Source organism: Mirounga leonina, unplaced genomic scaffold, assembly GCF_011800145.1.
Source record: "Mirounga leonina isolate KUSES-001 unplaced genomic scaffold, KU_Mleo_1.0 Mir_93, whole genome shotgun sequence".
Lineage (NCBI taxonomy): Eukaryota > Metazoa > Chordata > Mammalia > Carnivora > Phocidae > Mirounga > Mirounga leonina.
Genome location: NW_023270854.1, coordinates 51,836,309 through 51,858,442, shown reverse-complemented (window position 1 = coordinate 51,858,442; position 22,134 = coordinate 51,836,309). Strand labels below are relative to the sequence as shown.

General features: G+C 36.6%; 1 protein-coding gene across 3 annotated transcripts in view; it reads right to left on the bottom strand.

Moving 5' to 3' along the window:
• Positions 1-245: 245 nt before the first annotated feature.
• SMCHD1 (structural maintenance of chromosomes flexible hinge domain containing 1) overlaps positions 246-22,134 on the bottom strand; it is a 141,362-nt gene continuing 119,473 nt past the window's right edge. The window contains exons 45-48 of one of the 3 annotated variants that reach the window (XM_034996034.1): positions 19,978-20,149; positions 9,819-9,977; positions 9,419-9,533; positions 246-1,296 (exon numbers count right to left, since the gene is read on the bottom strand). In XM_034996034.1, coding sequence (XP_034851925.1) covers positions 1,272-1,296; positions 9,419-9,533; positions 9,819-9,977; positions 19,978-20,149 — 471 coding nt within the window. In that variant the 3' untranslated portion in view covers positions 246-1,271. Of the gene's footprint in view, positions 1,297-9,418; positions 9,534-9,818; positions 9,978-14,561; positions 14,689-19,977; positions 20,150-22,134 lie in introns of those variants that run through there. The other 2 variants (XM_034996035.1, XR_004677641.1) reach the window with 2 other exon arrangements.

Here is a 22,134-nt window from a genome sequence, read left to right as displayed (position 1 = left end):
CAGTCAAAAGTATACACAATTTGGAAGATGGAACTCTTTTTTGGCACTATCATTTAACTAGTAAGAACTAGTATCATTTAAAAGGAATCCAATCTTTCCTTTAGCTAAGTTATTGCCAATTTGTTTCCTTCATCAACAAAAGAGTTAAATGACTTCCAATTATAAAGATAGATCAATATTGTAATAGCTTTTACCAAGGTAATCTTTTATAGAGCTTTCAATGTTAAAAAGGAAAACACATTTAATAGGGAAGAAACAATCCTCTTTATTAACCTCACTGTATATTCAGAAAGGATTAAAAAACACACACATTTCCTGGGACACAAAACTGTACCAAAAGCATTTCCTTACAAAATAACTTCACAAACCAATAGTCCTGGACTTACACAAAGACATATATATTGACATACATTAGCTTGAATTAATACACAACTCGAACGTTTTTGCAGCAACTTTCTAGCAGACTATTACATTAATGTGGGAGTGTACGACTTCTTTAACTCTTTAAAAATAGTAATAAAAATTACAAAATAATGAAAATGTAGAATTAAGGCTGAGACTATATCATCTAGTATTAAAGTCAAACAATACTTATAAAAATTGGTGCTGCTGCTTTTTTTATGTATATATACACAGGATAAATCTTTAGAAATTTAAAATGCTACTGCTGTCACAAATTCACTCATCAGTTTAACATTTTCTCATGTATCTTAACATTTGAATTCCCAGATACCTGTGCTTTTTCTATTTTTATTCTGAATTCTTCATTAAGGGTGTCCTCACATATTTACAATTAAATATCTAACCTCTAGGACTTTCCTTAGACACAACAGACAAAACAGTTTTGTTAAATAAATTCACACAGAAGTAATAAAAAGGTTTGTTTTCAAGAAATAGTTCTAGCATATCCATGATAATCATACTGAAAAATAGTACATATGCTTTTCTTCAGGATTAATAAATGCCATGTGCCAGTTTTATAGTCACTGCCATATTTGCACATTTTCCTCTGACACATTTGCAAGATAATGACAACCAAAGGGCATGATGACTGGAATAATTCCAGTAAATCCACAATGTCCAGTGAGATTCATAAAATTGAATGGCTGTTTTCAGTCCCATCTGGATTGACATGGAAATGCATGCCCAGATAGTTGTATCGTCCCCAGAAATAACAGTCTGGTAAGTCACCCTCTTGGTCTTCTGAAACAGAGCTGCAGAAGGCAGGGCATTCTTCATGAGACCAATGGCCCCCTCTTCTCAGTAATTGTTCACACATCTGATTTGGTTATAATCCTGGTCAATGTGGAAAAAATAAATTTTTATGTACCACAGTTTTCCTAAACTCCCTCAGCAGACCTAGATGGTTAAATATCCAATGGAACTATGTTCCATTAATTATGATAATTCTTGGTATAAACATTTAACTAAATCCTTGTATATAATTACTTGTCATATGCATGCCAAAAAAAAAAAAAAAAGAGAGAGAGAGAAATCCTCAAAATAAAAGCAGTACTTAACATATAAAGATTAAGCAATTTGTACCACAGTTCTTTGGAATGGTGTATCTCAGACCCCCAAACTGAAGATTTTCATTTTTCTTTTCCCCTCTCCTTAAATGAAATTACTATTTTAAAAATAAACAAGAATTATAATGCTTATTTCAGAAAAGTCACAAAATAAAGACAAGCAAAAGGAAAAACATTTAAAAATACCCATAATTCCATTCATATAGAGATGAACACAGTGAACATGAGATCATGACCTGAGCTGAAATCAAGAGTCGGATGCTTAACAGACTGAGCCACCCAGGCACCCCAAGATACTTTTGTTTCAGATACTCTACAGTTTTTGCGACTGTGCAAGATTTATTAGTTCAAGATCTATGGAGAACTGGCAGAGATTAGGAATGAGAATTACCAATTAAACAGTAATTTATGGGGTGCCTGGGTGGCTAAATCGATTAAGTGACTACCTTCGGCTCAGGTCATGATCAACAGGGAGCCTGCTTTTCCCTCTCCCTCTGCCTCTGCCCCTGCCCCCTGCTTGTGCTTGCTCTTTCTAACTCAAATAAATAAATATAATCTTAAAAAAAAAAAAAAAACACCTGTAATTTAAATTTTAGCGGCACCTTGGTGGTACAGTTGGTTAAACCACTGACTCTTGGTTTCTGCTCAGGTTATGACCTCAGGGCTGTGAGATCGAGCCCCACCTCTGGCTCAGCAAGGGGTCTGCTTGAGATTCTCTCCCTCTCCCCCTGCCCCTCTCCTGCTTGCACTCTAAAATAAATAAATCTTAAAAACATATTTTTAAATGGAAATTTAAACTGATTTTAAATCTTCCAAAGATAAACTGGATGCAAGGGGGAGAAAGCCATGTGATAGAATATACCTAATTTTCAATCTAAAACTTCTTTTTTTAAACATTATTTATTTGAGAGAGAGAGCACGAGTGGAGAGAGGGGCAGAGGGAGAGAATCCTCAAGTAGACTGCTCGCTGAGTGTGGAGCCCAATGCAGGGTTTGATCCCACGACCCATAAGATCATGACTTGAGAAGCCAAGAGTTGGCTGCTTAATCAACTGAGCCACCCAAGCACCCCCAACCTAAAACTTCTAACACTGCCATCACAAAGCTAAACAAAAATGGCTAACTTTTTGTGTTTATTTTCTATGTGTCAAATCTGGGTAGGCAACATGGTTCTGTTTTGCTCTCTGGAAACATTTATGTTCCTCCCCCTTTCCTTGATATTCTAAAATTTTACTATGAAATATGTTTTGGTACATCTTTTGTTAGTCATTGTGCTGGGCCTTCAGTGGGCCCTTTTATTTATCCCTAGGAAATTCTCTTCAATGTATTTTTCTTCTCCATTTTCTACTTTCTAGGATTCGTAACAGAATTGGTTCTCTAGGTCTCCTTCTTTGTTTTCATGTATTTTTTCTATTTTTCTGGGAAGTTTGACTTTAGTCTTTGAAATTTTTATTTCAGCCACAGTATTTATAATCTGTTATCTTATCCTGGCTGTATCTTTCTCCTAATAATATACTGAGTTTGTGAATATAATCCTGAAAATCTAATTAGGAATTTAAAGATTTTTAAAAGTTCAGTTGAATCATCTTCCAGAGTTGATTTTACTATTTATCTTGGACTTTCTCTCACATATTGCTAACTCCCCTCATATGCATGATGATTCTTAGTTGTACAATTACATTTAAGAGAAAGAATTATGCTTCTGGCCTAGATTTCTTCTTTTACAAAAACCAGAACTTTTTTCCCATCAAGTCCCTCTGAGTAGAAATTTTAGGTGGGACAGGGCAGAGCAGGGTCCATGAGCCAGCAGGCTCCGCTTTACAGTACATGGCGGGAGAGCCGACTCTCAGGCTGCTAGCTCCCCGGGTGCCAGGATGAGATAAGCCTCAAGGGCGCCATCAACTACACCTGAAGCCAATATGCCAAGTTAATTAATTACCATTGTTACCTAACTTTGTGGTGGCATCTTTAATGCTTGGGAACAAGGAAATAAAGCTTTCAGAGTTTTGGGTTGAAAATCTGGCATATTCTAGGCTGTGGTTTCCTCTCCTTTTCCATTTTGCTCCCATCCTCTCTCTTTTGTTCCTGAGTCCACAGCCTCTCTGGGTCCCATCAGGCAGACTGTCTTCCATTGTCTCTAGACTATTTCCCAGTCCTTCCTCCTTTGGTATACTCTAGTCTTGTTTCTATCACGTTATCCCCAGAAAACTTCAATCAAATGTGAAGGCAGGGGGCACCTATGTGGCTCAGTCAGTTAAAAGTCCAACTCTTGGATTTGGCTCAGGTCATGATCTCAGGGTTGTGAGATCGAGCCCAAAGCTGGGCTCCACGCACAGTGCAGAGTCTGCTTGGGATTCTCTCCCAAGTGCAGAAAGTGCAGAAAAATTGACAACATCCAAGAAATAGTCTAAATAGGGACTGGGTTAAAATTTAACCTGTTTTAAAAAACTGATACAGTATATAAGACTTATTTGATCCGACATTTGGAATACTAATTGGTGGCCTAGAACCTTACAGAGAAGTCAATGTAATCCTAGCACACAACTTTGCCTAGTCCTAAATATTTACATAGCCAAAATAATATATGTGTGGTTTATAGCTTTCTACCTTTGAAAAAAGCATGGAGGACTTGCTTGTGGTTGTAGGATAGACTATAACTAAATAATATCACGATAGAGGGGAAGTTCTAAAACATTTTCAAACAATTCAGTCCAAAAGTCATTAGGTGCGTCAGGCAATATGGACGTCCACACCAAGGGGTCGGGTGAACCGTACTGTCTTAAAGCTGATAAGACGGGCAGAGTGTGTAAAAAATAGGGAGGCAACAATAGAATAACTGAAACTAAATAGTTAAAGCAAAGGTTGCTTCTGGGGAACGGGATGGGTGAGGATGCACTGGATGTAAGATTTCATTATCATAAGCTCTCTTTCATACCTGTGCTCTCCAATTTGGGTTAACCATTAGCCATGTATAGCTCCAGAGCACTTGCCATGTAACTAGTTCTTAGAGATTTGCTGTCTTCTGAATTTCTAAGACTTTGTATGAAAAGAGAATTTAAAGAATCTCAAGAAATGTTTTACACTGTTTACATGCTGCAATGATATTTTATGTACTAGGTTCAAAAAAATCAATTATTAAAATAAATCTGTTTTTTTTCTTTCTTTTTAATCTAGCTCCCAGAAAACTTTACTTTTTATTTTTTAAAGATTTTATTTATTTGTCAGAGAGAGAGCACAAGCAGGGGGAGCGGCAGGCAGAGCAGGCAGAGGGAGAAGCAGGCTCCCCGCTGAGCAAGGAGCCCCATGCGGGACTCAATCCCAGGACCCTGGGATTATGACCTAAGCTGAAGGCAGAAGCTTAACTGACTGAGCCACCCAGGCATCCCCTCCCAGGAAACTTTAAATTACACATGTGGCTCACATTACAGTACAACACTAAATCTTACAAACCACTTGATGTATTTACATGTGTGACTTCAATGAAAAGATACGACCACTACTAACAACAAAATAATAAACTAAAATCAACTCTAGCCCATACCACCTCTGAATTGCTGCAAAATCTTAATTAACAAGATTCAAATCAGTGACGTGTAGTTGTACTGTAGTAACGGCAAGGTTTGGGGCTAATTCAGTGCTGAGGCTATAGTGCAGCTTCAAGAATATGTAACTTTAGTCTGGAACTGCTTGGCAGGAGTTTCCTCCCTGGTCTCTTAGAAAACTGGAAATATGGGGTGCTGGTACTTAATGTTGTACCTAAGTCGGAAAAGCATGTGATGCTTGATCTTGGGGTCATGAGTTTGAGCAAGTAAATAAACTGCAAAAAAACCTATAGTAAACCCACATGAAAATAAAAGGAATAATATAATGAATTCCTATTTCAAGCTGCAGTAATTTTATATTTTGCCCAATCTTGTTTTGATATCCTGTCACTTTTCTACCTCTCTAGCAGTATTTCAGAGTATACCCCAGACATCACGTTATTTAACCAATACCTCAGTACACATTTCTAAGGATATATTTATTTTAATGTAAATACTATGATGCTGTTATACACAAAATAATTCCTTAATATATCTAAAATTTCTCCGATTTTTTTCGAAGTTGTCATCTTAAAGATTCAAATGTGAATCCAGACAAGGACTTCACATTGCATTTGATTCTTATACCTTTCAATCACTTTTATTCTACATCAAACAGTTCATTCTTCTTTCTATCCTTCTTTTATGGCACCAATTTATTAACAAAATCAGTCATTTGCCCTCTACTATGTCCCATTCTTGACGTTCTGGATTTGGCTGATATTTCCTGGTGGTATCATTTCCCCTATAAACTTCCCTTTATTTCCTGTACACTTGTAGTTAAATCAAACTGTTTTCAATTTGTGAGAGATTTAACCTCTTCTGTCTTATAGTATCTATTCTTTGCAATGAATTAACCTCCTCCCAAGCATCGAGGTTACCATTTACATACCATAGGGAAAATAGTTTTCTGGAGTGCTTACTTCTTCCACAGAACCTCAGTTGGGAAACACCTAGAAGCTTCATTGGATTCAGGTTACTTCCTACTCAGTCACATAATAGCAAATGTCCTGCTTTTAGTGTTGCTAAGATCAATCAGTGGATTCAGGTATATCAATCTGATCTTTCCATTATTTAGTTTCCCCAACAACTTTTTACCTAATCATTTGAGTATCTATTATTATTGCCTAGATCTATTAATTTTATTAGGGGTGGCAAAATCATGTTGCAATTTTATCATGCCTCTTTGTTCTTTATAAAAAGAAATTTTTTAAAAGATTTTATTTATGTGACAGACAAGTAGGGGGGGTGGCAGGCAGAGAGAGAGAGAGGGAGAAGCAGGCTCCCTGCTGAGCTTGTCCCTCTGCCTGCCACTTTTCCCTTCTTGTGCACTCTCTGACAAATGAATAAATACAATCTTAGTTAAAAAAAAAAAAAAAGAACTTCCTTCAAGGAAGAATAAGATAAAAATGGCGACAGGGAGGCAAACCATAAGAGATTCTTAACCCACAGGGAACAGGGGTGCCTGAGTGGCTCTGCCAGTTAAGCGGCTGCCTTCGGCTCAGGTCATGATCCCAGGGTCCTGGGGTTGAGTCCCACATCAGGCTCCTTGCTCAGAAGGAGTCTGCTTCTCCCCCTCCCTCTGTGCTCGCTCTTGTAAATAAATAAAATCTTAAAAACTAAAACTACAGGGAACAACATGAGGTTGCTGGAGGGGAGGTGGGTGGGGGGATGGGGTAATTGGGTGATTGGCATTAAAGAGGGCACTTGATGTAATAAGTACTGGGTGTTATATGCAACTGATGAATCACTACATACTACCTTATGCTTTGCCACACACACAAAAAAAGAACTTTCTTCAATTATCTGGCTACCCTGAAAAACATTCATTTAAGTAAGAACACATCTTTAAAAAAAAAAAAAAAAGAAAGAAAGAAAGGGGGTGCTTGGCTGGTGCAGTTATGGGCCTGACTCCTGGTTTCAGGTCAGGTCATGATCTCAGGGTATTGAGACTGAGCCCTCCATCAGGCTCCCCGCTAGTGCAGAGTCTACTTAAGACTGTTTCTCTCCTTCTTCCTACCCACCCCCCCCACCCAGATGTACTCGCTCTAAAATAATACATCTTAAAAAAAAAAAAAAGAACATGTCTTTACTATATGGATATATCAATTTTTATAATGAGTTGGTGCTCTAGCAATTGCCAATGATCATCAGTGAGGATTCTTTTGCATCATTTTGAACTCATGATTTGTAAAAATTATAGGTGTTTAAATCCACTGCAAATATTCTTTCTGATGCTGTACTGCCCCAACACACTTTCAGTGGTCAGCTTAATAGTTTCTATATATTGTGTACTCATAATAAATACACATCATTCATATAACCATGTGTGGAAATACCTCTTTCATGTTGATGACTACTGTATTCTTATAATCTCATTATCATTTCAGTAGCTCTCCTCCTTAATTTACTTTAAAAGCAGCTATTCCAAGACACTCCCCCACCCCAACTTGCACACAATATTAGGCACTCAAGAGATATCAATGAGATAAAGAATTTTACCTCAAAATTTTGTGCAACACAGATTTCTCTTTTGGGAGTACAGATAATCTGGCTTCTGCCCACCTCTCCAAACATTCTTGCTTCTCCCCCCTCCCATGCCTCAGCCACACAAGCATCTTTTCTGTTCCTCAAACATGCCATACTTGCTTCTTTCTCAGAACTTTCATATCTATTTTTTTCCCTCTGACTGAAACCAATCCCCTATTTGGCTGGTAGCTTCTCATCCTTCAGTTCTCTGCTAAAATGAATCTTTCCTGACAACCAATATAGTTTCCCCACCATTTTATATCATTTCATCCTTTTTTCTTTCATAGAACTTAACATTATTTTGTACACAGGAAAATGCTTACTTTTTCGAATTGTCCTTCTGCACAGGATTATAGAGATCCATGGGGGAGCAAGAACCATGCTACTTTTACTCACCCAGCAACGTATAACCCAAAATGAGCTTTCAAGTAATTATTGAATAAATGTAGAATTATGTAGATGGATAGGGCATGGAACACCAATTCCAAACACCACAGTCTCAAAGAAACTCCCCTGAGGTCAATAGGAGACACTTTTTCAGGCAGAGTTCCTATTTAAACCTTTTGAAATAATGTACAAGAAACCCCAGTACCACAGTATCTTCCTACAGGATGGCCTTACTTACATCTAATCTAAAAAGGACAGCTTTTTTTTTTTTTTAAAGATTTTATCTGAGATAGAGAGAGAGAGAGAGCATGAGAGGGGGGACGGTCAGAGGGAGAAGCAGACTCCCCGCTGAGCGGGGAGCCTGATGCAAGGTTTGATCCCAGGAATCCTGGGACTCCAGGATCATGACCTGAGCCGAAGGCAGATGCTTAACCGACTGACCACCCAGGCACCCCAAAAGGACAGTTTTCTTACCATTGAGTTAGGTTGCAGATAACTTTGCTGGGATTTTAGTGTGCTATGTAAATGGTATCTGATTTTCCAAACCAACTATTATAAGTGATTTTTAAATAAATAACATACAAATGGTTTTGTATATTCTAATTTAGCAAGCTGCTGATCTTATGAAGCAGAATGTAGTGTATTTGCAAGGTAAGCCAAACAACAGAAAAGCAATTTCAATCTTAACACTGATTTTAAACAAAACATAAATGATAAACATTTCCAAATAATTAGCAAAAATAATTTAGAAAACTGGAATATCCTAGGAGAATATAATTATGTTTTATCTTCATTATTCATCACTTAGTTTTTTTTTTTTTTTCTTTTTAAAGGTTTTATTTATTTATCTGAGAGAGAGAATGGGAGACAGGGAGCATGAGAGGGGGAGGGTCAGAGGGAGAAGCAGACTCCCCGCCGAGCAGGGAGCCCGATGTGGGACTCGATCCCCGGACTCCAGGATCATGACCTGAGCCGAAGGCAGTCGCTTAACCAACTGAGCCACCCAGGTGCCCCCACTTAGTTTTTTCAAACAAAATAAAACAAAACCCCTAATTCTGGCTCAAGGGGGAAATCAGAAATAAATTCATGCTGGCTTTTATTTTTATTTTTTTAAGAAGTTTAATTATTTTTTAGAGAAACAAAGAGAGGGAGTGTGAATGGGGAGGGGCAGAGGGAGAAGAGAGAGAATCCCAAACAGGCTCCACATTCAGTGCAGAGGGCTCTCTGTGGGGCTCAATCCCACGAACCTGACATCACAACCCGAGCAGAAATCAAGAGTGAGATGCTCAACTGACTGAGCCACGCAGGCACCCCCGTGCTGGTTTTTAAGTATGATGACTCAAGAGCTTTGATAAACTACCCAGTGATAACTCTCAGGTCACAATAAACTCACCTATTTTGTCTTGAAGCTTCTCTTCTCATTCTTTTAGGAGGAACTGGACAATCTGTCATTTCAACCTTTGCTGGATGGCGCAATGAGTCATTACACTTACGTGTGGGAGTCATACCTATAAAGACAGAAAATGTTGAAAATGAACTTTTAAAAGACTGGGATTATTATAAGAAAAGCAAATCTATCTTCATTTATAGAAAACGAATTAATAATACTGAGAATCCTTCCTACTATTCCTGCTAAGAGAAGACCTTACAACCACTTATCAGGTGACTTGGAGGACAAGAGTGTCGACTTAAGTCATGGATCATTCACCCTCTTTCTTCTTGGAGTTGAACTCTAATCATAAATATCTGTCTTCATGCAAAGAAAGTAGAAGTAACAAAAAGAAGCCATAAACCTAGTTTTTGCTCAATTAGTTTCAGATTTTTCTCTTGTTCATCAAGTTCTTGTTTTTTCTTCTTCATATCAGGAGTGTGAAGGTACTCTAACTGACGGTTAAGGTCCTCGATCACACTGTTCAACTTGTTCACAGCAGTACGATACTGTTGAAGAAGATCTGCAAAGAAACCAAAGATGTCTGATTAAAACGACTGATACGTATCAAGTCAGTGTTTGAGGAAAGAAGAATTAGCAACACTGGGTATTATATTATAGTAACATGTGGGATCTACTTCTAAAGCCACAAGACTTTGGTTCAGTGTAAACAGACAAAATAAAAATGCAGTTTAGACCCTAGCACAAAACCAGTGCTTGCTAAATTTTAATTTTCTTCAATTGCTTGACTTCAATAGATTTCTGTGTCAGTAAAGTGTTTTCTATGTAAAAGTGCTCTGTGAATTGGATCACTCTCTCAATGTTTACATTCTATCTGATATTCATTATTCAATGTAATTCCATACAGACAAGTTGAGGGAGGGTGGCAAATGCATTAAATATAGTACGGCTAGAGGTGCCTGGTTCAGTTCAGTTGGAGCATGTGACTCTTGATCTCGGGGTCATGTTGTGCAGGAGGATGCACAAGGCCCCCGCAAGGAAGAGGGACCCGTCTGCATCGTGGTCAGGGTCCTGGCAGAGGGTGGCCCCAGCCTTGGGTGCAGATGGGCTGGAGCACAGCCCCTCTGCTGATGGCAGACGGCCCTGGGATGGGAGCGTATGGGGCCTGAGCACCTCCTGTGTCCCTTCACATTTTCTGCTCCCAAGAAGCCTGGAAAGTGGGGATCACTAGCCCCATTTTACACGCGGCAGGGAAAGGAGGCTTGGAGCCATGAAGCCAGTTGCTCCAGGCCACACCGTGCTTGCCCAAGACAGGATTTGAACCCTGTCTATCCAGACTGAGCCTGGCTCCTGCCCTCCTAGCAAGCCCTTCGGATCAGCTTCAGCTCCTAGTCGACCACTGCTCACTTCGGGTGTCGTCTAAGACTCGGGGTCTGTGCATAGATCATTGGCAGCATTCACACCCCCTTCCTCTCTATATTAGCTGTGGCAGGGTGGGACTTCAGTCGGTCTCCCGTGGCTCAGTTTACCCATCGGCAAAACAACTGCACTAAGACCTGCATCCTGGATGTGCAGGTGGAACGGAAGCAGAGGGGCAAGGACCCCAGCCCTGGGCCTGAGACCCAGGAGGTGCTCCCTCAATGCTGACTGCTGTCATGAGGATTGTTGATGGGGTGCCCTGGCGTCACCAAGACACATCCCCTCATGTCCTATCAGCTGGGTCAGAGCTTCCCGCCAACCACACTCGAGCCCCCCAGGCTGCTTCAGCAACAGCTGTTTGCTTACCCCCCAGATTCCTCCCTGGGAGCTCTTGAACTACTTCATTGGAAAGAAGAATAAAAATTAAAAACAAAAGCCCTGATGAACACAGGATCCCCTTCACAGAGGGTCATAAAGGCATGCTGAGCCCCAGACCATGGGTCACGGTGCCGGTTTTGCTGGAACTGTCACCCATGAGGGCCTGTCAGGGCCCCTCTGTGCTCCCTCCTCCCTTGGGAGGAACCAGGGCCTGATTAATAGCTTAACTGCACTTAATTCCCTGTGGAATCATTAAACACAGTCTGTTTCATTAAACAGATCCTGGACAAAAAAAAAAAAGTTGCTACTGTCTATCTTGTGCATAAAATATGAGCCTGTTAGTGCTGCGTTTAATGGGAAATATTTAACATTCCATCTTTCTGCTTATAAATAACAGGACCACTGTCTATTAAAGTGCTTGAATATACTAATTTGAGTATTTAAAGGTGGAAGACCCTCATAACTTATTAAGAAATAGGACATCAGACTCATCACTATAGAGAATAAACTGATGGTTACCAGAGGGGAAGGGGGTGGGCGGATGGGTTAAATAGCGATGGGGATTAAAGAAGACACTTGGAATGAGCACTGGTGTTGTCTGTAAGTGTTGGATTACTATACTGTACACCCAAAACTAGTATTACACTGTATGTTAACTAGAATTTAAATAAAAACTTAAAAAAAAAGGATATCAAGCTCTAATGGCCTGAAGTTTTGTGTGTTATCTTCTGAAGAAGTACAGCATCATTGATCTATGGGTCTGGACATAATTTTGTAACTCGTTCACATACAAAATAAGTATTGTTTTGCAGTGTTTTACTATGTAAAGAATGCACTTCACTATGTAAAGAATGAACTATGTAAAGTAAGAAAACATTACTATGAAATTAGAAGTACCACATCAGACTAGAAAACTAATATTTTTTCTAGATACCTTTAAAAGTTCTCAAAAAGTCATAAAGAATTAAGGATCATAAGGACCTTGTCATTGCTTAGTTATATACAGAATTTGTATTTAAATATATGAATATGTTCATGAGCATACACAGATGTACATGAGTATTTGCTCGCTCATCAGAATGCTAGTTCTTTTCCAAACTCTGTTGTTGACCATTAAAAAGTGTAGATTTCATCTTATATTTCATGTTATATCTAATATACTCAGACTCTTAATTTCTTCCATAGTTTTATATGTAAACTAGTGTGTACGGTGAATATTTGGTGTTTGTATGTCCTTTCCCATGCATATTGATCATCTCTGTGTGTGACCAGAGTGTCAAAGGGCCAGATAGCAAAATTTGAGGCTTTGTGAGCCAAGAGGCAAAATTGAGGGTATTATGAGGGTATTTATACATTTAGAATGTAACCATTTAAAACTGTATAAAGCATTCTTGTCCATTGACTAATTTGCTGACCCCTGATTTAAAGTACAATCATTGCATTTAATATTTACTGTCTAATAAATCAGACAAAAAATAGTCTCAAACCTGAATACTATAATACATTTTTAGACATAGTAATTTACAGAAAGTTAAGCTTTTTGAAAATTCAGTATTTTATCAAGGGTGCGTTTTTGAAAGCTTTAAGGTAATGATCATATCTGTTGGAAGTAGTGATTTTCTAGCAGTACTATATTTTTAAATTTTTTAAGTAATCTCTATGCACAACATGGGGCTCAAACTCACAACCCTGAGATCAAGACTTGCATCCACCAACTGAGCCAGCCAGGCACCCTTTAGCAGCTTAACTTAATATGCTCTATTAACCCCCAATTTTTTGTACATGAAATGTAACTTCTACTTACTATGGTGTCTATAAAAGTCTTTCCTAACTCATTTAATAGAATTTTGCCAAAGAGAAAAAAAATTCAAAATTCACAATTAATTTTGTTTGTAAACAATTTTGAATCATTTCAGACATTTATATGTTGTCTGAAAATTTCAATTCAATTACCTGGGCAAAAAACATGAAGCTCTACTGTGAACACAGAAAATACTTTAAAAAATTAATTCATACGAAGGAGAGAAAGCTCAAAATACAACGCATTAATTTCTGTATGATACATATTAAAGAAAGAGATTATTTCAATGTATCCTGACGAATGACCATGTAAGCAAAGCTACTAAAAATAATATAAAGGAACTGAAAGTATATCTGAAGGGCTGGTATTAGGCAGTATTTAAAGTTTGCTCAGAAGGCAGAAGCAGCTTTTTTACTACTAGAAGATTCAAGCAGTAAGCAGACTTTACTAAATATTTAGGTCTCTTCAAACTTTTATGTTCTACATGATTCTAAGAACTTTATTAGGCAAAACCTGATAAGCACTTATGACTAGGAGGAGGAAAAAAGGGAAAATATACTAGAACGTCTGATTTATTCCAAAATAATCCACCTGGGGAGAGGAGGCCAGAGGCAAGTTGTGAGACAAGAGGATTATGAATGAAATAAGAGTGGCTAGATGATAGGTTCATGGGAGTTCATTGTTACTGCTTTATTTATTTCCATAATAAAGCAAAACAAAATATCACTGCCCTGAAAACTACAGCACTTAACTAATCTTGGTCACTACTTCTAAAAACACTAAGAATGGTTTTACTTAATATACAACAACAACAACAACAAAATAAATCGATAGTAATAACTGAGAGGTTAAGTAGAATGATGGTATAATAATCTCTAAGCTGGCCACACATATAATACATATTTGGAATATATAGATATAATAAAAGTGTTAAAGAGTTTGATGATGTCACAATAATAAGCTATACATTAACTAATTATTGGTTATTTTAAAAGGATTTTCTTTTCTTCAGTTGCTATTAACAACTTTCTTCTTTCGTATCTTGGCTTCTACAATGTCCAGAGTTATTTTAATGCTTTTTGTTAAGAAGTATTTCTACCTATACGATCTCTATAAAAAACTTGGAATAATATAGAAAAGGAAGATTGGGGGAAAAAAATCAGTAGGTCTATCATCTTTCTTGTTTTTCATTCCACAAAGTTTGCAGGTTTAATTTTTAACATATAACATATTTGCATTTATATGTTCTAACCACTTTCAACATTGTAATAGGCATTTCCCAGATTCTAAATTCAATTAAAGCATTTAACATTTCTAATGTTTAGCTTGAAAAACAGTGCTATTTTCAATATTCATGTGAGTAAAAAAAAAGTCTTGTCTGTATGTCGGATGGTTTATTTAAGCATGTTCCCCAGAAGATCAATTACTGGTTCAAAGAACATGAGTATTAAAAACAATTAGAACCTTTTCTGATTATAAAAAATGACACACACTGTTGATTCAGATCCGGAAAAATATATACAAAAGGATAATGGAGAAGAAAATTACCTTAATTATGTAATCCAGAAATAAAACAATTTTCTTTCTACTCTTTCACTTCGCCGTGCAAATGAATACATATATTGTTCCAAACTTGGGAAAGTTCTCTAACCTTTGTGAGCCTCAACATCCTCATCTATCAAATGAGGAGAGCAGCAGTAAATGAAATCATTCCAGTGACAAGCTTTACAAAGTATCCAATACATAAGTAAGCCTTCAAATATTAACTATTATTCCACTGACAATTGCTTATTTATCATCTATTTTTCTATAATCTTTTTTTCTTGATTTTTAAAGGTTGTTTTAATAGTAGGGCTATAACACCTATGTCTACCATATGTTGCAATTTTCTTCCAGTTTGTCATTTGCCTTTCTGCTTTCTCTTCACGGTGCTTTAAAATTTTATGCAAACTTAAAAAAATTAACTACGAAATATTTTCTTTGCTCATTTATTCTAGTACTTCTATATCAAAAAACTCTTCTAATTCCAGATAGAGTCATCAAGGAAGTTCTTTCTGAAGGTAGAACACTAAAGTACAGACCGGAAAGAAAGAAGTCAGCTATACATACATCTGGGGGCAAAATCATTGTAGATAAAGCCATTAACTATTCCTTTTAATATTAAACTCATTTCTATTTAACTATGCCAAGAACTTCCTGAACACAGCTGAAGAGTGGTAATATTAGTTTTCTTTTTCTGTACTATTTCATAAGATGATCTGGGTATTCTCCATATTTACATTATGCAACAATTTATATTTAAAATTTACTTTAAAAAACTGTAAGGATGAACTTCTTGAACACTTCCTCTGGTAATGGTCTATGTAAGCTTTATGCCTTATTTAAAGCAATTTTGTTTGCAATTTTCTATAATTTAGTCCATTTTATTTGGAGATGCTAAATGTATTTATAATATTATAGAAATCTAAGAAATCTCTGAGTAGATGCTCTGAGCCAATATTCCTCTTGTATTTGTTCTTGCCCAAAGACCATCTCTAGGAATTATATATTCAGTACAAGGTTTTTCTTTTTTCTAATTCATTTGGTTGTACTGTTTCTTGAAATAGCTTTTCCCCTGACATTTGACTTGAATGATTAGTATATTTACTTTCTCATTTAATAATAAAAGCATTCAGCTTATAGATTTGATATTTGATCTCAGCTGTCATGTCTCCTAAGTCTAATTCGTGATGCTCATTTAAACTTTTTCTTTTTTGATGAAATACTTTTTTCTAAATGTCCGCTATTTGGGGTAGTTACTTTGGGAGGGAAGGAATAGTTATTTTTAGAGTTCCATTACATTATGCTACAAAATGTACCCTAGGTAGAATGTGCTTAAAATTTGTAGTCTTATTGTAGCTGAGTAGCAATTTGACCCTTTGAAATTATGACCAATTTTTGTGACATATGCTATAAATACCTAAGAAAGTACTGGTAATGCAACTTATTAGGTGATAATTCCTTATGTTTTTGACTAATAACCTGTCGTTGAAAAATAGTTCCTCAAAACAATGTTTCTATCTCTATTATTACAATAAGTTTACAAATTTTGGTTCTGTATTTTATTGCATCAAGTTTATTAAGTTTTGTACCTATAGTGTGGAATACATTTTTTATCAAAATGAATTTATCTTTGCACTTTTAGTGCCTTTGCCTTGAGGTTAGTTAGCTTTCGCATTAACACTTGTTACTGATGATTTCTTCTATTTAATGTTTACATGATATTTTTGTTAATTCTTTATTTCACTTTATTTTTTTAAGATTATATTTATGTATTTGACAGAGACAGCGAGAGAGGGAACACAAGCAGGGGGAGTGTGAGAGGGAGAAGCAGGCTTCCCGTGGAGCAGGGAGCCCAATGAGGGGCTCAATTCCAAGACCCTGGGATCATGACCTGAGCCGAAGGCAGATGCTTAATGACTGAGCCACCCAGGCACCCCTCTTCATTTCACTTTATATTTTGTTTAGGAGATTCCTTGTAAAGAACATAAAGGAGTGTCATAGACACAACCTTTACATAAGAGATTCCTGATCATGTGGCACTGTGCATGTCATTTAAATTCCCATAGTTTCTCTTGTTAATCACTTCATCTAACTTTTTTATACTTTCTGACATATATTAAGCACCCAACAAATGACAAATGACAAAATTTTTGTATGTCCTGGGACTAGATCTTTTAAATATAAGTCTTTGCTTTCTAGTGAAAAAATTTCATGTATTTACATGTTATTCAAGATCTTATTTTTAATCACCTTATTTTATAACATGTACATACTCATTTTTTTCATCTTATGCTCTGATTTTTTGCTGGTATCTCATATCAAATACTGTAATGCAAAACACTGTAGGAATAATTACTTAGAAGACACTATGCTTTTAATTGTGTTAATAGTAGACAATTTTTGTGGTGATAGTCTAGTTTAAAATTGCTTTTTCTCTGCAACCAATCCCATGATATGCAAGAAAGGTTTCTCAAAGCTCTCTTCTATCTGATCTTTACTATGGCCAGCTGACTAAGAAGGGAATTTCCCTCTCCTAGGAGTTGTAGAGTCTGAGCATGTTAAAAAATGCAAACTGAAGTCTCGGTGCAAGGAACTCAAGGTTGCTGAATGTCACAGAATTATCCTTGATTTTGTTTTGGCTGTTTCCAATCTTTGAATCTATGATTTCTCCCAATTTTCTGCCAGTACATTCCTGTTTTGCTTAAAGTGGTCAGGGCTGGTTGCTACTGCTTACAACCAAAAGTATTTTATACATTTCAATAATCTTGAATGATCTCATTTAATTTTTTAAATAGTTTAATATTTGAGGTTTTTTTTTTTAAAGATTTTATTTACTTGACAGAGAGAGACACAGCGAGAGAGGGAACACAAGCAGGGGGAGTGGGAGAGGGAGAAGCAGGCTTCCCGCTGAGCAGGGAGCCCAATGCGGGGCTTGATCCCAGGACCCCGGGATCATGACCTAAGCCAAAGGGAGATGCTTAATGACTGAACCACCCAGGTGCCCCAATATTTGAGGTTTTTGAAAAAGATCTGAGAGAGAGAGACTGTGCATGCACTGGGGGAGGGTCAGAGGGAAAGAATCCCAAGCGGACTCCCTGCTGCATACAGAGCCCAATTTAGGGGTTCAATCTCAGGACCCTAAGATCATGACCTGAGCAGATATCAAGAGTTGGATGCTCCACCAACTGAGCCACCCAGGTGCCCCTAATGAATGAGTTCTTAATGCTGAATCATTAGTCTGCATGTATAGTATTTTTGAAGATATTTACCAGGAAGGATATGTAACTTTTATTTTTGAAATCCTTGCATTATTTCTTAACATTACATATTTGATAACCCAACAAGGGCACAAAAATCTTTTATTAAATGTTTTCTTCCCAAAGATCTATAGATAATACTTCACACTGCTATACTAACATTCAGATGCCCAGGGAAATTGCAAATTGTCAGTATGACAGCTGTGCATTTTTAAAGTTCCACAGGTAATTCTTTTTGGCTTGGGAACCACTGCCATAAACTGTAGTGCTAGACTGATATGGGTTGAGGCTTTTTATGTTGATTCACTAGCCCTAAGTGAATTGTTTTTTCTGATTTTTTATAATCAGTTTGTTTAGATGTTCACTTATGGTCTACAGAGATTTTTGTATGCATTCACTGCCATCATAAGCAGAAGTATGAGTCTTTATATCATATACAATTTTAATTTTCTGTATATTATGATGTTTTGACATCTTAAAACCTTTCTGGCTGGGTAAAGGCTGCCCCTTATGGGGCTAGCCAATCAATAGTAGACAATTTTTGTGGTGATAGTCTAGTTTAAAATTGCTTTTTCTCTGCAACCAATCCCATGATATGCAAGAAAGGTTTGCAAACTAACCAATCCAGAGCCAAACGTCTTCTATCTGGCTTGTGCACCCCAAGAAGCAGTATTCCCTTGTCTTAAACATCATCCTTTGCCTAGAGCCCATACCTATAAGCCCAAAGCCCACTGAAATTATTCAAACTAGTCAATCCTAAACTGTTTGCCTGTCATGCCTTGCCTTTCCTATGGAAACCTCAATAAAGGCTATGGCCTAAGCACTCTCCTTGCTCTTATCTTCTGCCTCCTCACCACATTCGTTTTTTTTCCATGTGGCCCTGAGTGGTGTGGTATGCCTCCTGTCTCTAAGACCTGTAAGTATACTACACTTTGTTTTTCTGAGCCTCTCTCCTGGGTCTCCTCTTAACAGCTGCAACTGACTGACCATATCATAAAAGAACACAAAACAACCTTCTTTCAACATCTTTCCCAACTATTACTTTAAATATTGCTGGTGGCTGAAGTAATAATCCCAAGCCGAACACAATCCAAGTTCCTTAAACAGTAGAATAAAGAAATAAACTACAGTATATTTATACGATGGAATATTATCCTGCCATGAAAATGAACAACTATATACACAGTGTTGCATGAACAAAGTCAGATATACAAAAAAGTATGCATTGCATGATTCCATTTACATAAGGTATGAAAACAGACATGCTGTTTTAAGTCAAGGAAGTTATGCTTTCAAGAGGGGATTGGGCAGGGACTGGAAGAGTGCATGAGAGACTTTCTGCAGGGTCGATCATGTTCTATTCCTTAATACAGGGGCAGTGCTTATTTTGTGAAAATCTACCAAGCTCTTTATATACTGTACTCTTTTCTCTATGTATACTATACTTTAATAAAAGTTAAGAAAATATGATACACAGATACAAGAGAATATTATTCAGCCTAAAAAGAAAGGAAATTCTGACATATGCCATTATGCCCAGTGAAATAAGCCAGTCACAAAAGGACAAATACTGTATGATTCTACTTTTAAGAGGTGCTTAGAGTAGTCAAAAAATTTTTTAAAGTTAACAATGACAACAAACTACTTTCTTGCTACAAAAGTAGATACCCAAGTATATTAGAACTATATAAAAGTAAGAGCAAACAGACTCTTAAGTTATAGCCTGTAGGGGACCTACTGTAACGTATATGCACTTCAGAGCATAGATGGAGAGGCAATTATATTGGCTGCCTAGAAACAAGGGGACAGGCCTGCAGAAGGGAAAATGGGGGAACGAGGTCATGTCATGCATAAAATTAAAGTTTAGTTGTAATCTAGATAGTTACAATTTTAATATAAAAAGAATATGATGATGTGATGAAATACTAATCTATTCAATAAGGACAGTTTTTTTATTTCAAGATAAGAAGAATGAAAAAGAAGGAAAACCTACCTTCTATATAATTCAAAACTACCTGATATAAGAAAGTTGAAAGTACTGGACAAAAACATTGTATTCATATTTTTACTGGTTAATTTTTCATGTTAGAGTATCAATACACAAGCCCCAGACAAAGGCCTGAAATCAAATGAGAAATTGTTATTTAATTAGTTATTCAACCTACCTATTTGTTCCCCTAAGACCAGGCACTGTTTTGGTATTGGAGCTCCAAATACCATTCCCCGAAGTTTATCCATTGGAGGAGCTTTATTCTGAAGGCCCCCAAACTTTCCGTTACTTCGAATGCGATCTCCATCTCTGGTGAGCAGTGTAGGACAGTGTGTAATTTTAACAACCTATTGTAAGCAAATGAATATTGATTAGTGAGCCTATAAAATGTATCTCAGTTGTTCTAAGAAAGGGGAAATCACTTAAGGGTTCTGAGATTAGAAATGACATGATCATGCTAGTATTTTCACAAAATAAGCTAGTGAAATATAAGATGAACTGGGGTAAAAACCCAGAGGCAGCGAGATGAATTAGGTTACTTAAGTGTCAGCCTAAACTGGAATAGTGACGATGCAAAAGGAAACAGTCAAACTGATGGCTTAATTGATAAGAGGAAGGAAGAGAGAAGCCGGAGAGCTCCATGCTCTGAAAACCACAGCAGTATCAACGCAGCATCACGATCTCAGTTTCCTTCTGTTAGATACAAGTTTTCCAGATGACCAAAGGAAAGCAAAAAGAGAATACGAGGCTGAAGAATACAGATGGAAAAGCACAGGGCTGAATCTTTAGAGGATAATACTATAATTTCAACTATGGGAAGAAAAAGAGCTAGTAATGTCAGATTTGGGAGGACTAGAATTATGTAGTAAAGCCTAAGTCATGGAATGGGAAGTAGGAAGGGTTAGTGAAGAATTAGACGCTTCAGAAAAGTTAGAGAATAAAAGAAAGACATTGGATTTACTATTTCATGATCTTTAAGAATGGTCTTTCAAAAAAAGTCTAGGAAACAGACAAAAATAAAATGTAAAATGAGAGAAGTGGAATTCAAGTAAGATCTTTTCACTACTCAAAATGTTAACACACACCACACTGAAAGTTGGGAGAGCTAGGGAGAAAGGTCTTCTTGTACTAATCTATTCTGGGACAGCACATCCCAAAGGAAATGTAGTAAGTATTAAAAAGCTTAATGTTTTGCATGGCCCAGCAATTCACTTCTAAGAATTTATTCTGAAGAAAAATCACAGATGTGAACAATGTGCACTAAAACACTGTTTTAATAAAAGCTATGAATGTTGCAAGTCTCAACAAGTTACATAAATTAGGATACACCCACACAATGAAATAGAACACATACATTAAATGACTGAAGAACATAATTTAATATGTAAAAATACCTAATCAATCTAATATTGGGGTTAGTCTCTGAATTTTAAAAAATATTAAATTTTATTTTTAGAAATGAAAAAGTAACAGTAGTAAATGAAAAAATGTAATAAAATCATGACTAGTATTTATTCTTTTAATATAATTTCAGAGGTACTTTTACAAATGGTTTCCCATTGAAGTGGATACTTTTTAAAAAATTTAAATGCAGGGGGTCCTGGCTAGCTCAGTCAGTAAAGCATGGGACTCCTGATCTCGCAGTTCTAAGTTTGAGCCCCATGTTGGGTATAGAGATTACTTAAAAATAAAAAAAATCTTAAAAAGAAAATTTAAATGCAGTAAGATGCCTATTTGAAAAAATCTGTGGTGAACTCTTTGGTGAAATCAATCTTTTTGTTTTACTATAATTTTGTTTTACTACAAACAATCACATCTTTACTTTTTTAGTTTTGGTTTGGATTTACATGTTTTCTAAAAGTGAACATTAAAAATACAAACTGGAGTCATGTACTATCCATTTATCAAGACTCAGGCAATGTTTTTAAGGATTTAATACCATCTTAAATAACATACATACTCAAATTAATTTACAGACTTGTCCATTCTCTTGTTAACAGACTGACAATATGAGTTACATGCCTCCAATAAAAAGGAGAGTTTGGCTCCCTTCTACAACAATTCTGCGAATATTACTTTAATGGACAGTTTCAACCTTCAAAGTATCCTTCAATCTTATGGTTCTAACCCTCTAAGCACTCAATTAGGACAAAAAAGGTAATAGCTTTTGCAAATTCAGTGAGTGAGCAAAAGTTCTTCAGCTCCAGGAATACCTATTCAAAAGTGCTGTGGGGACTAAGGGGAGTAAAATAAACTGAGGAGTTGACAGGTTGAAGCAGTATAAATATGAAGTATTTAGGAAGAGAAAACACTAACAAACACTACCAAAAAC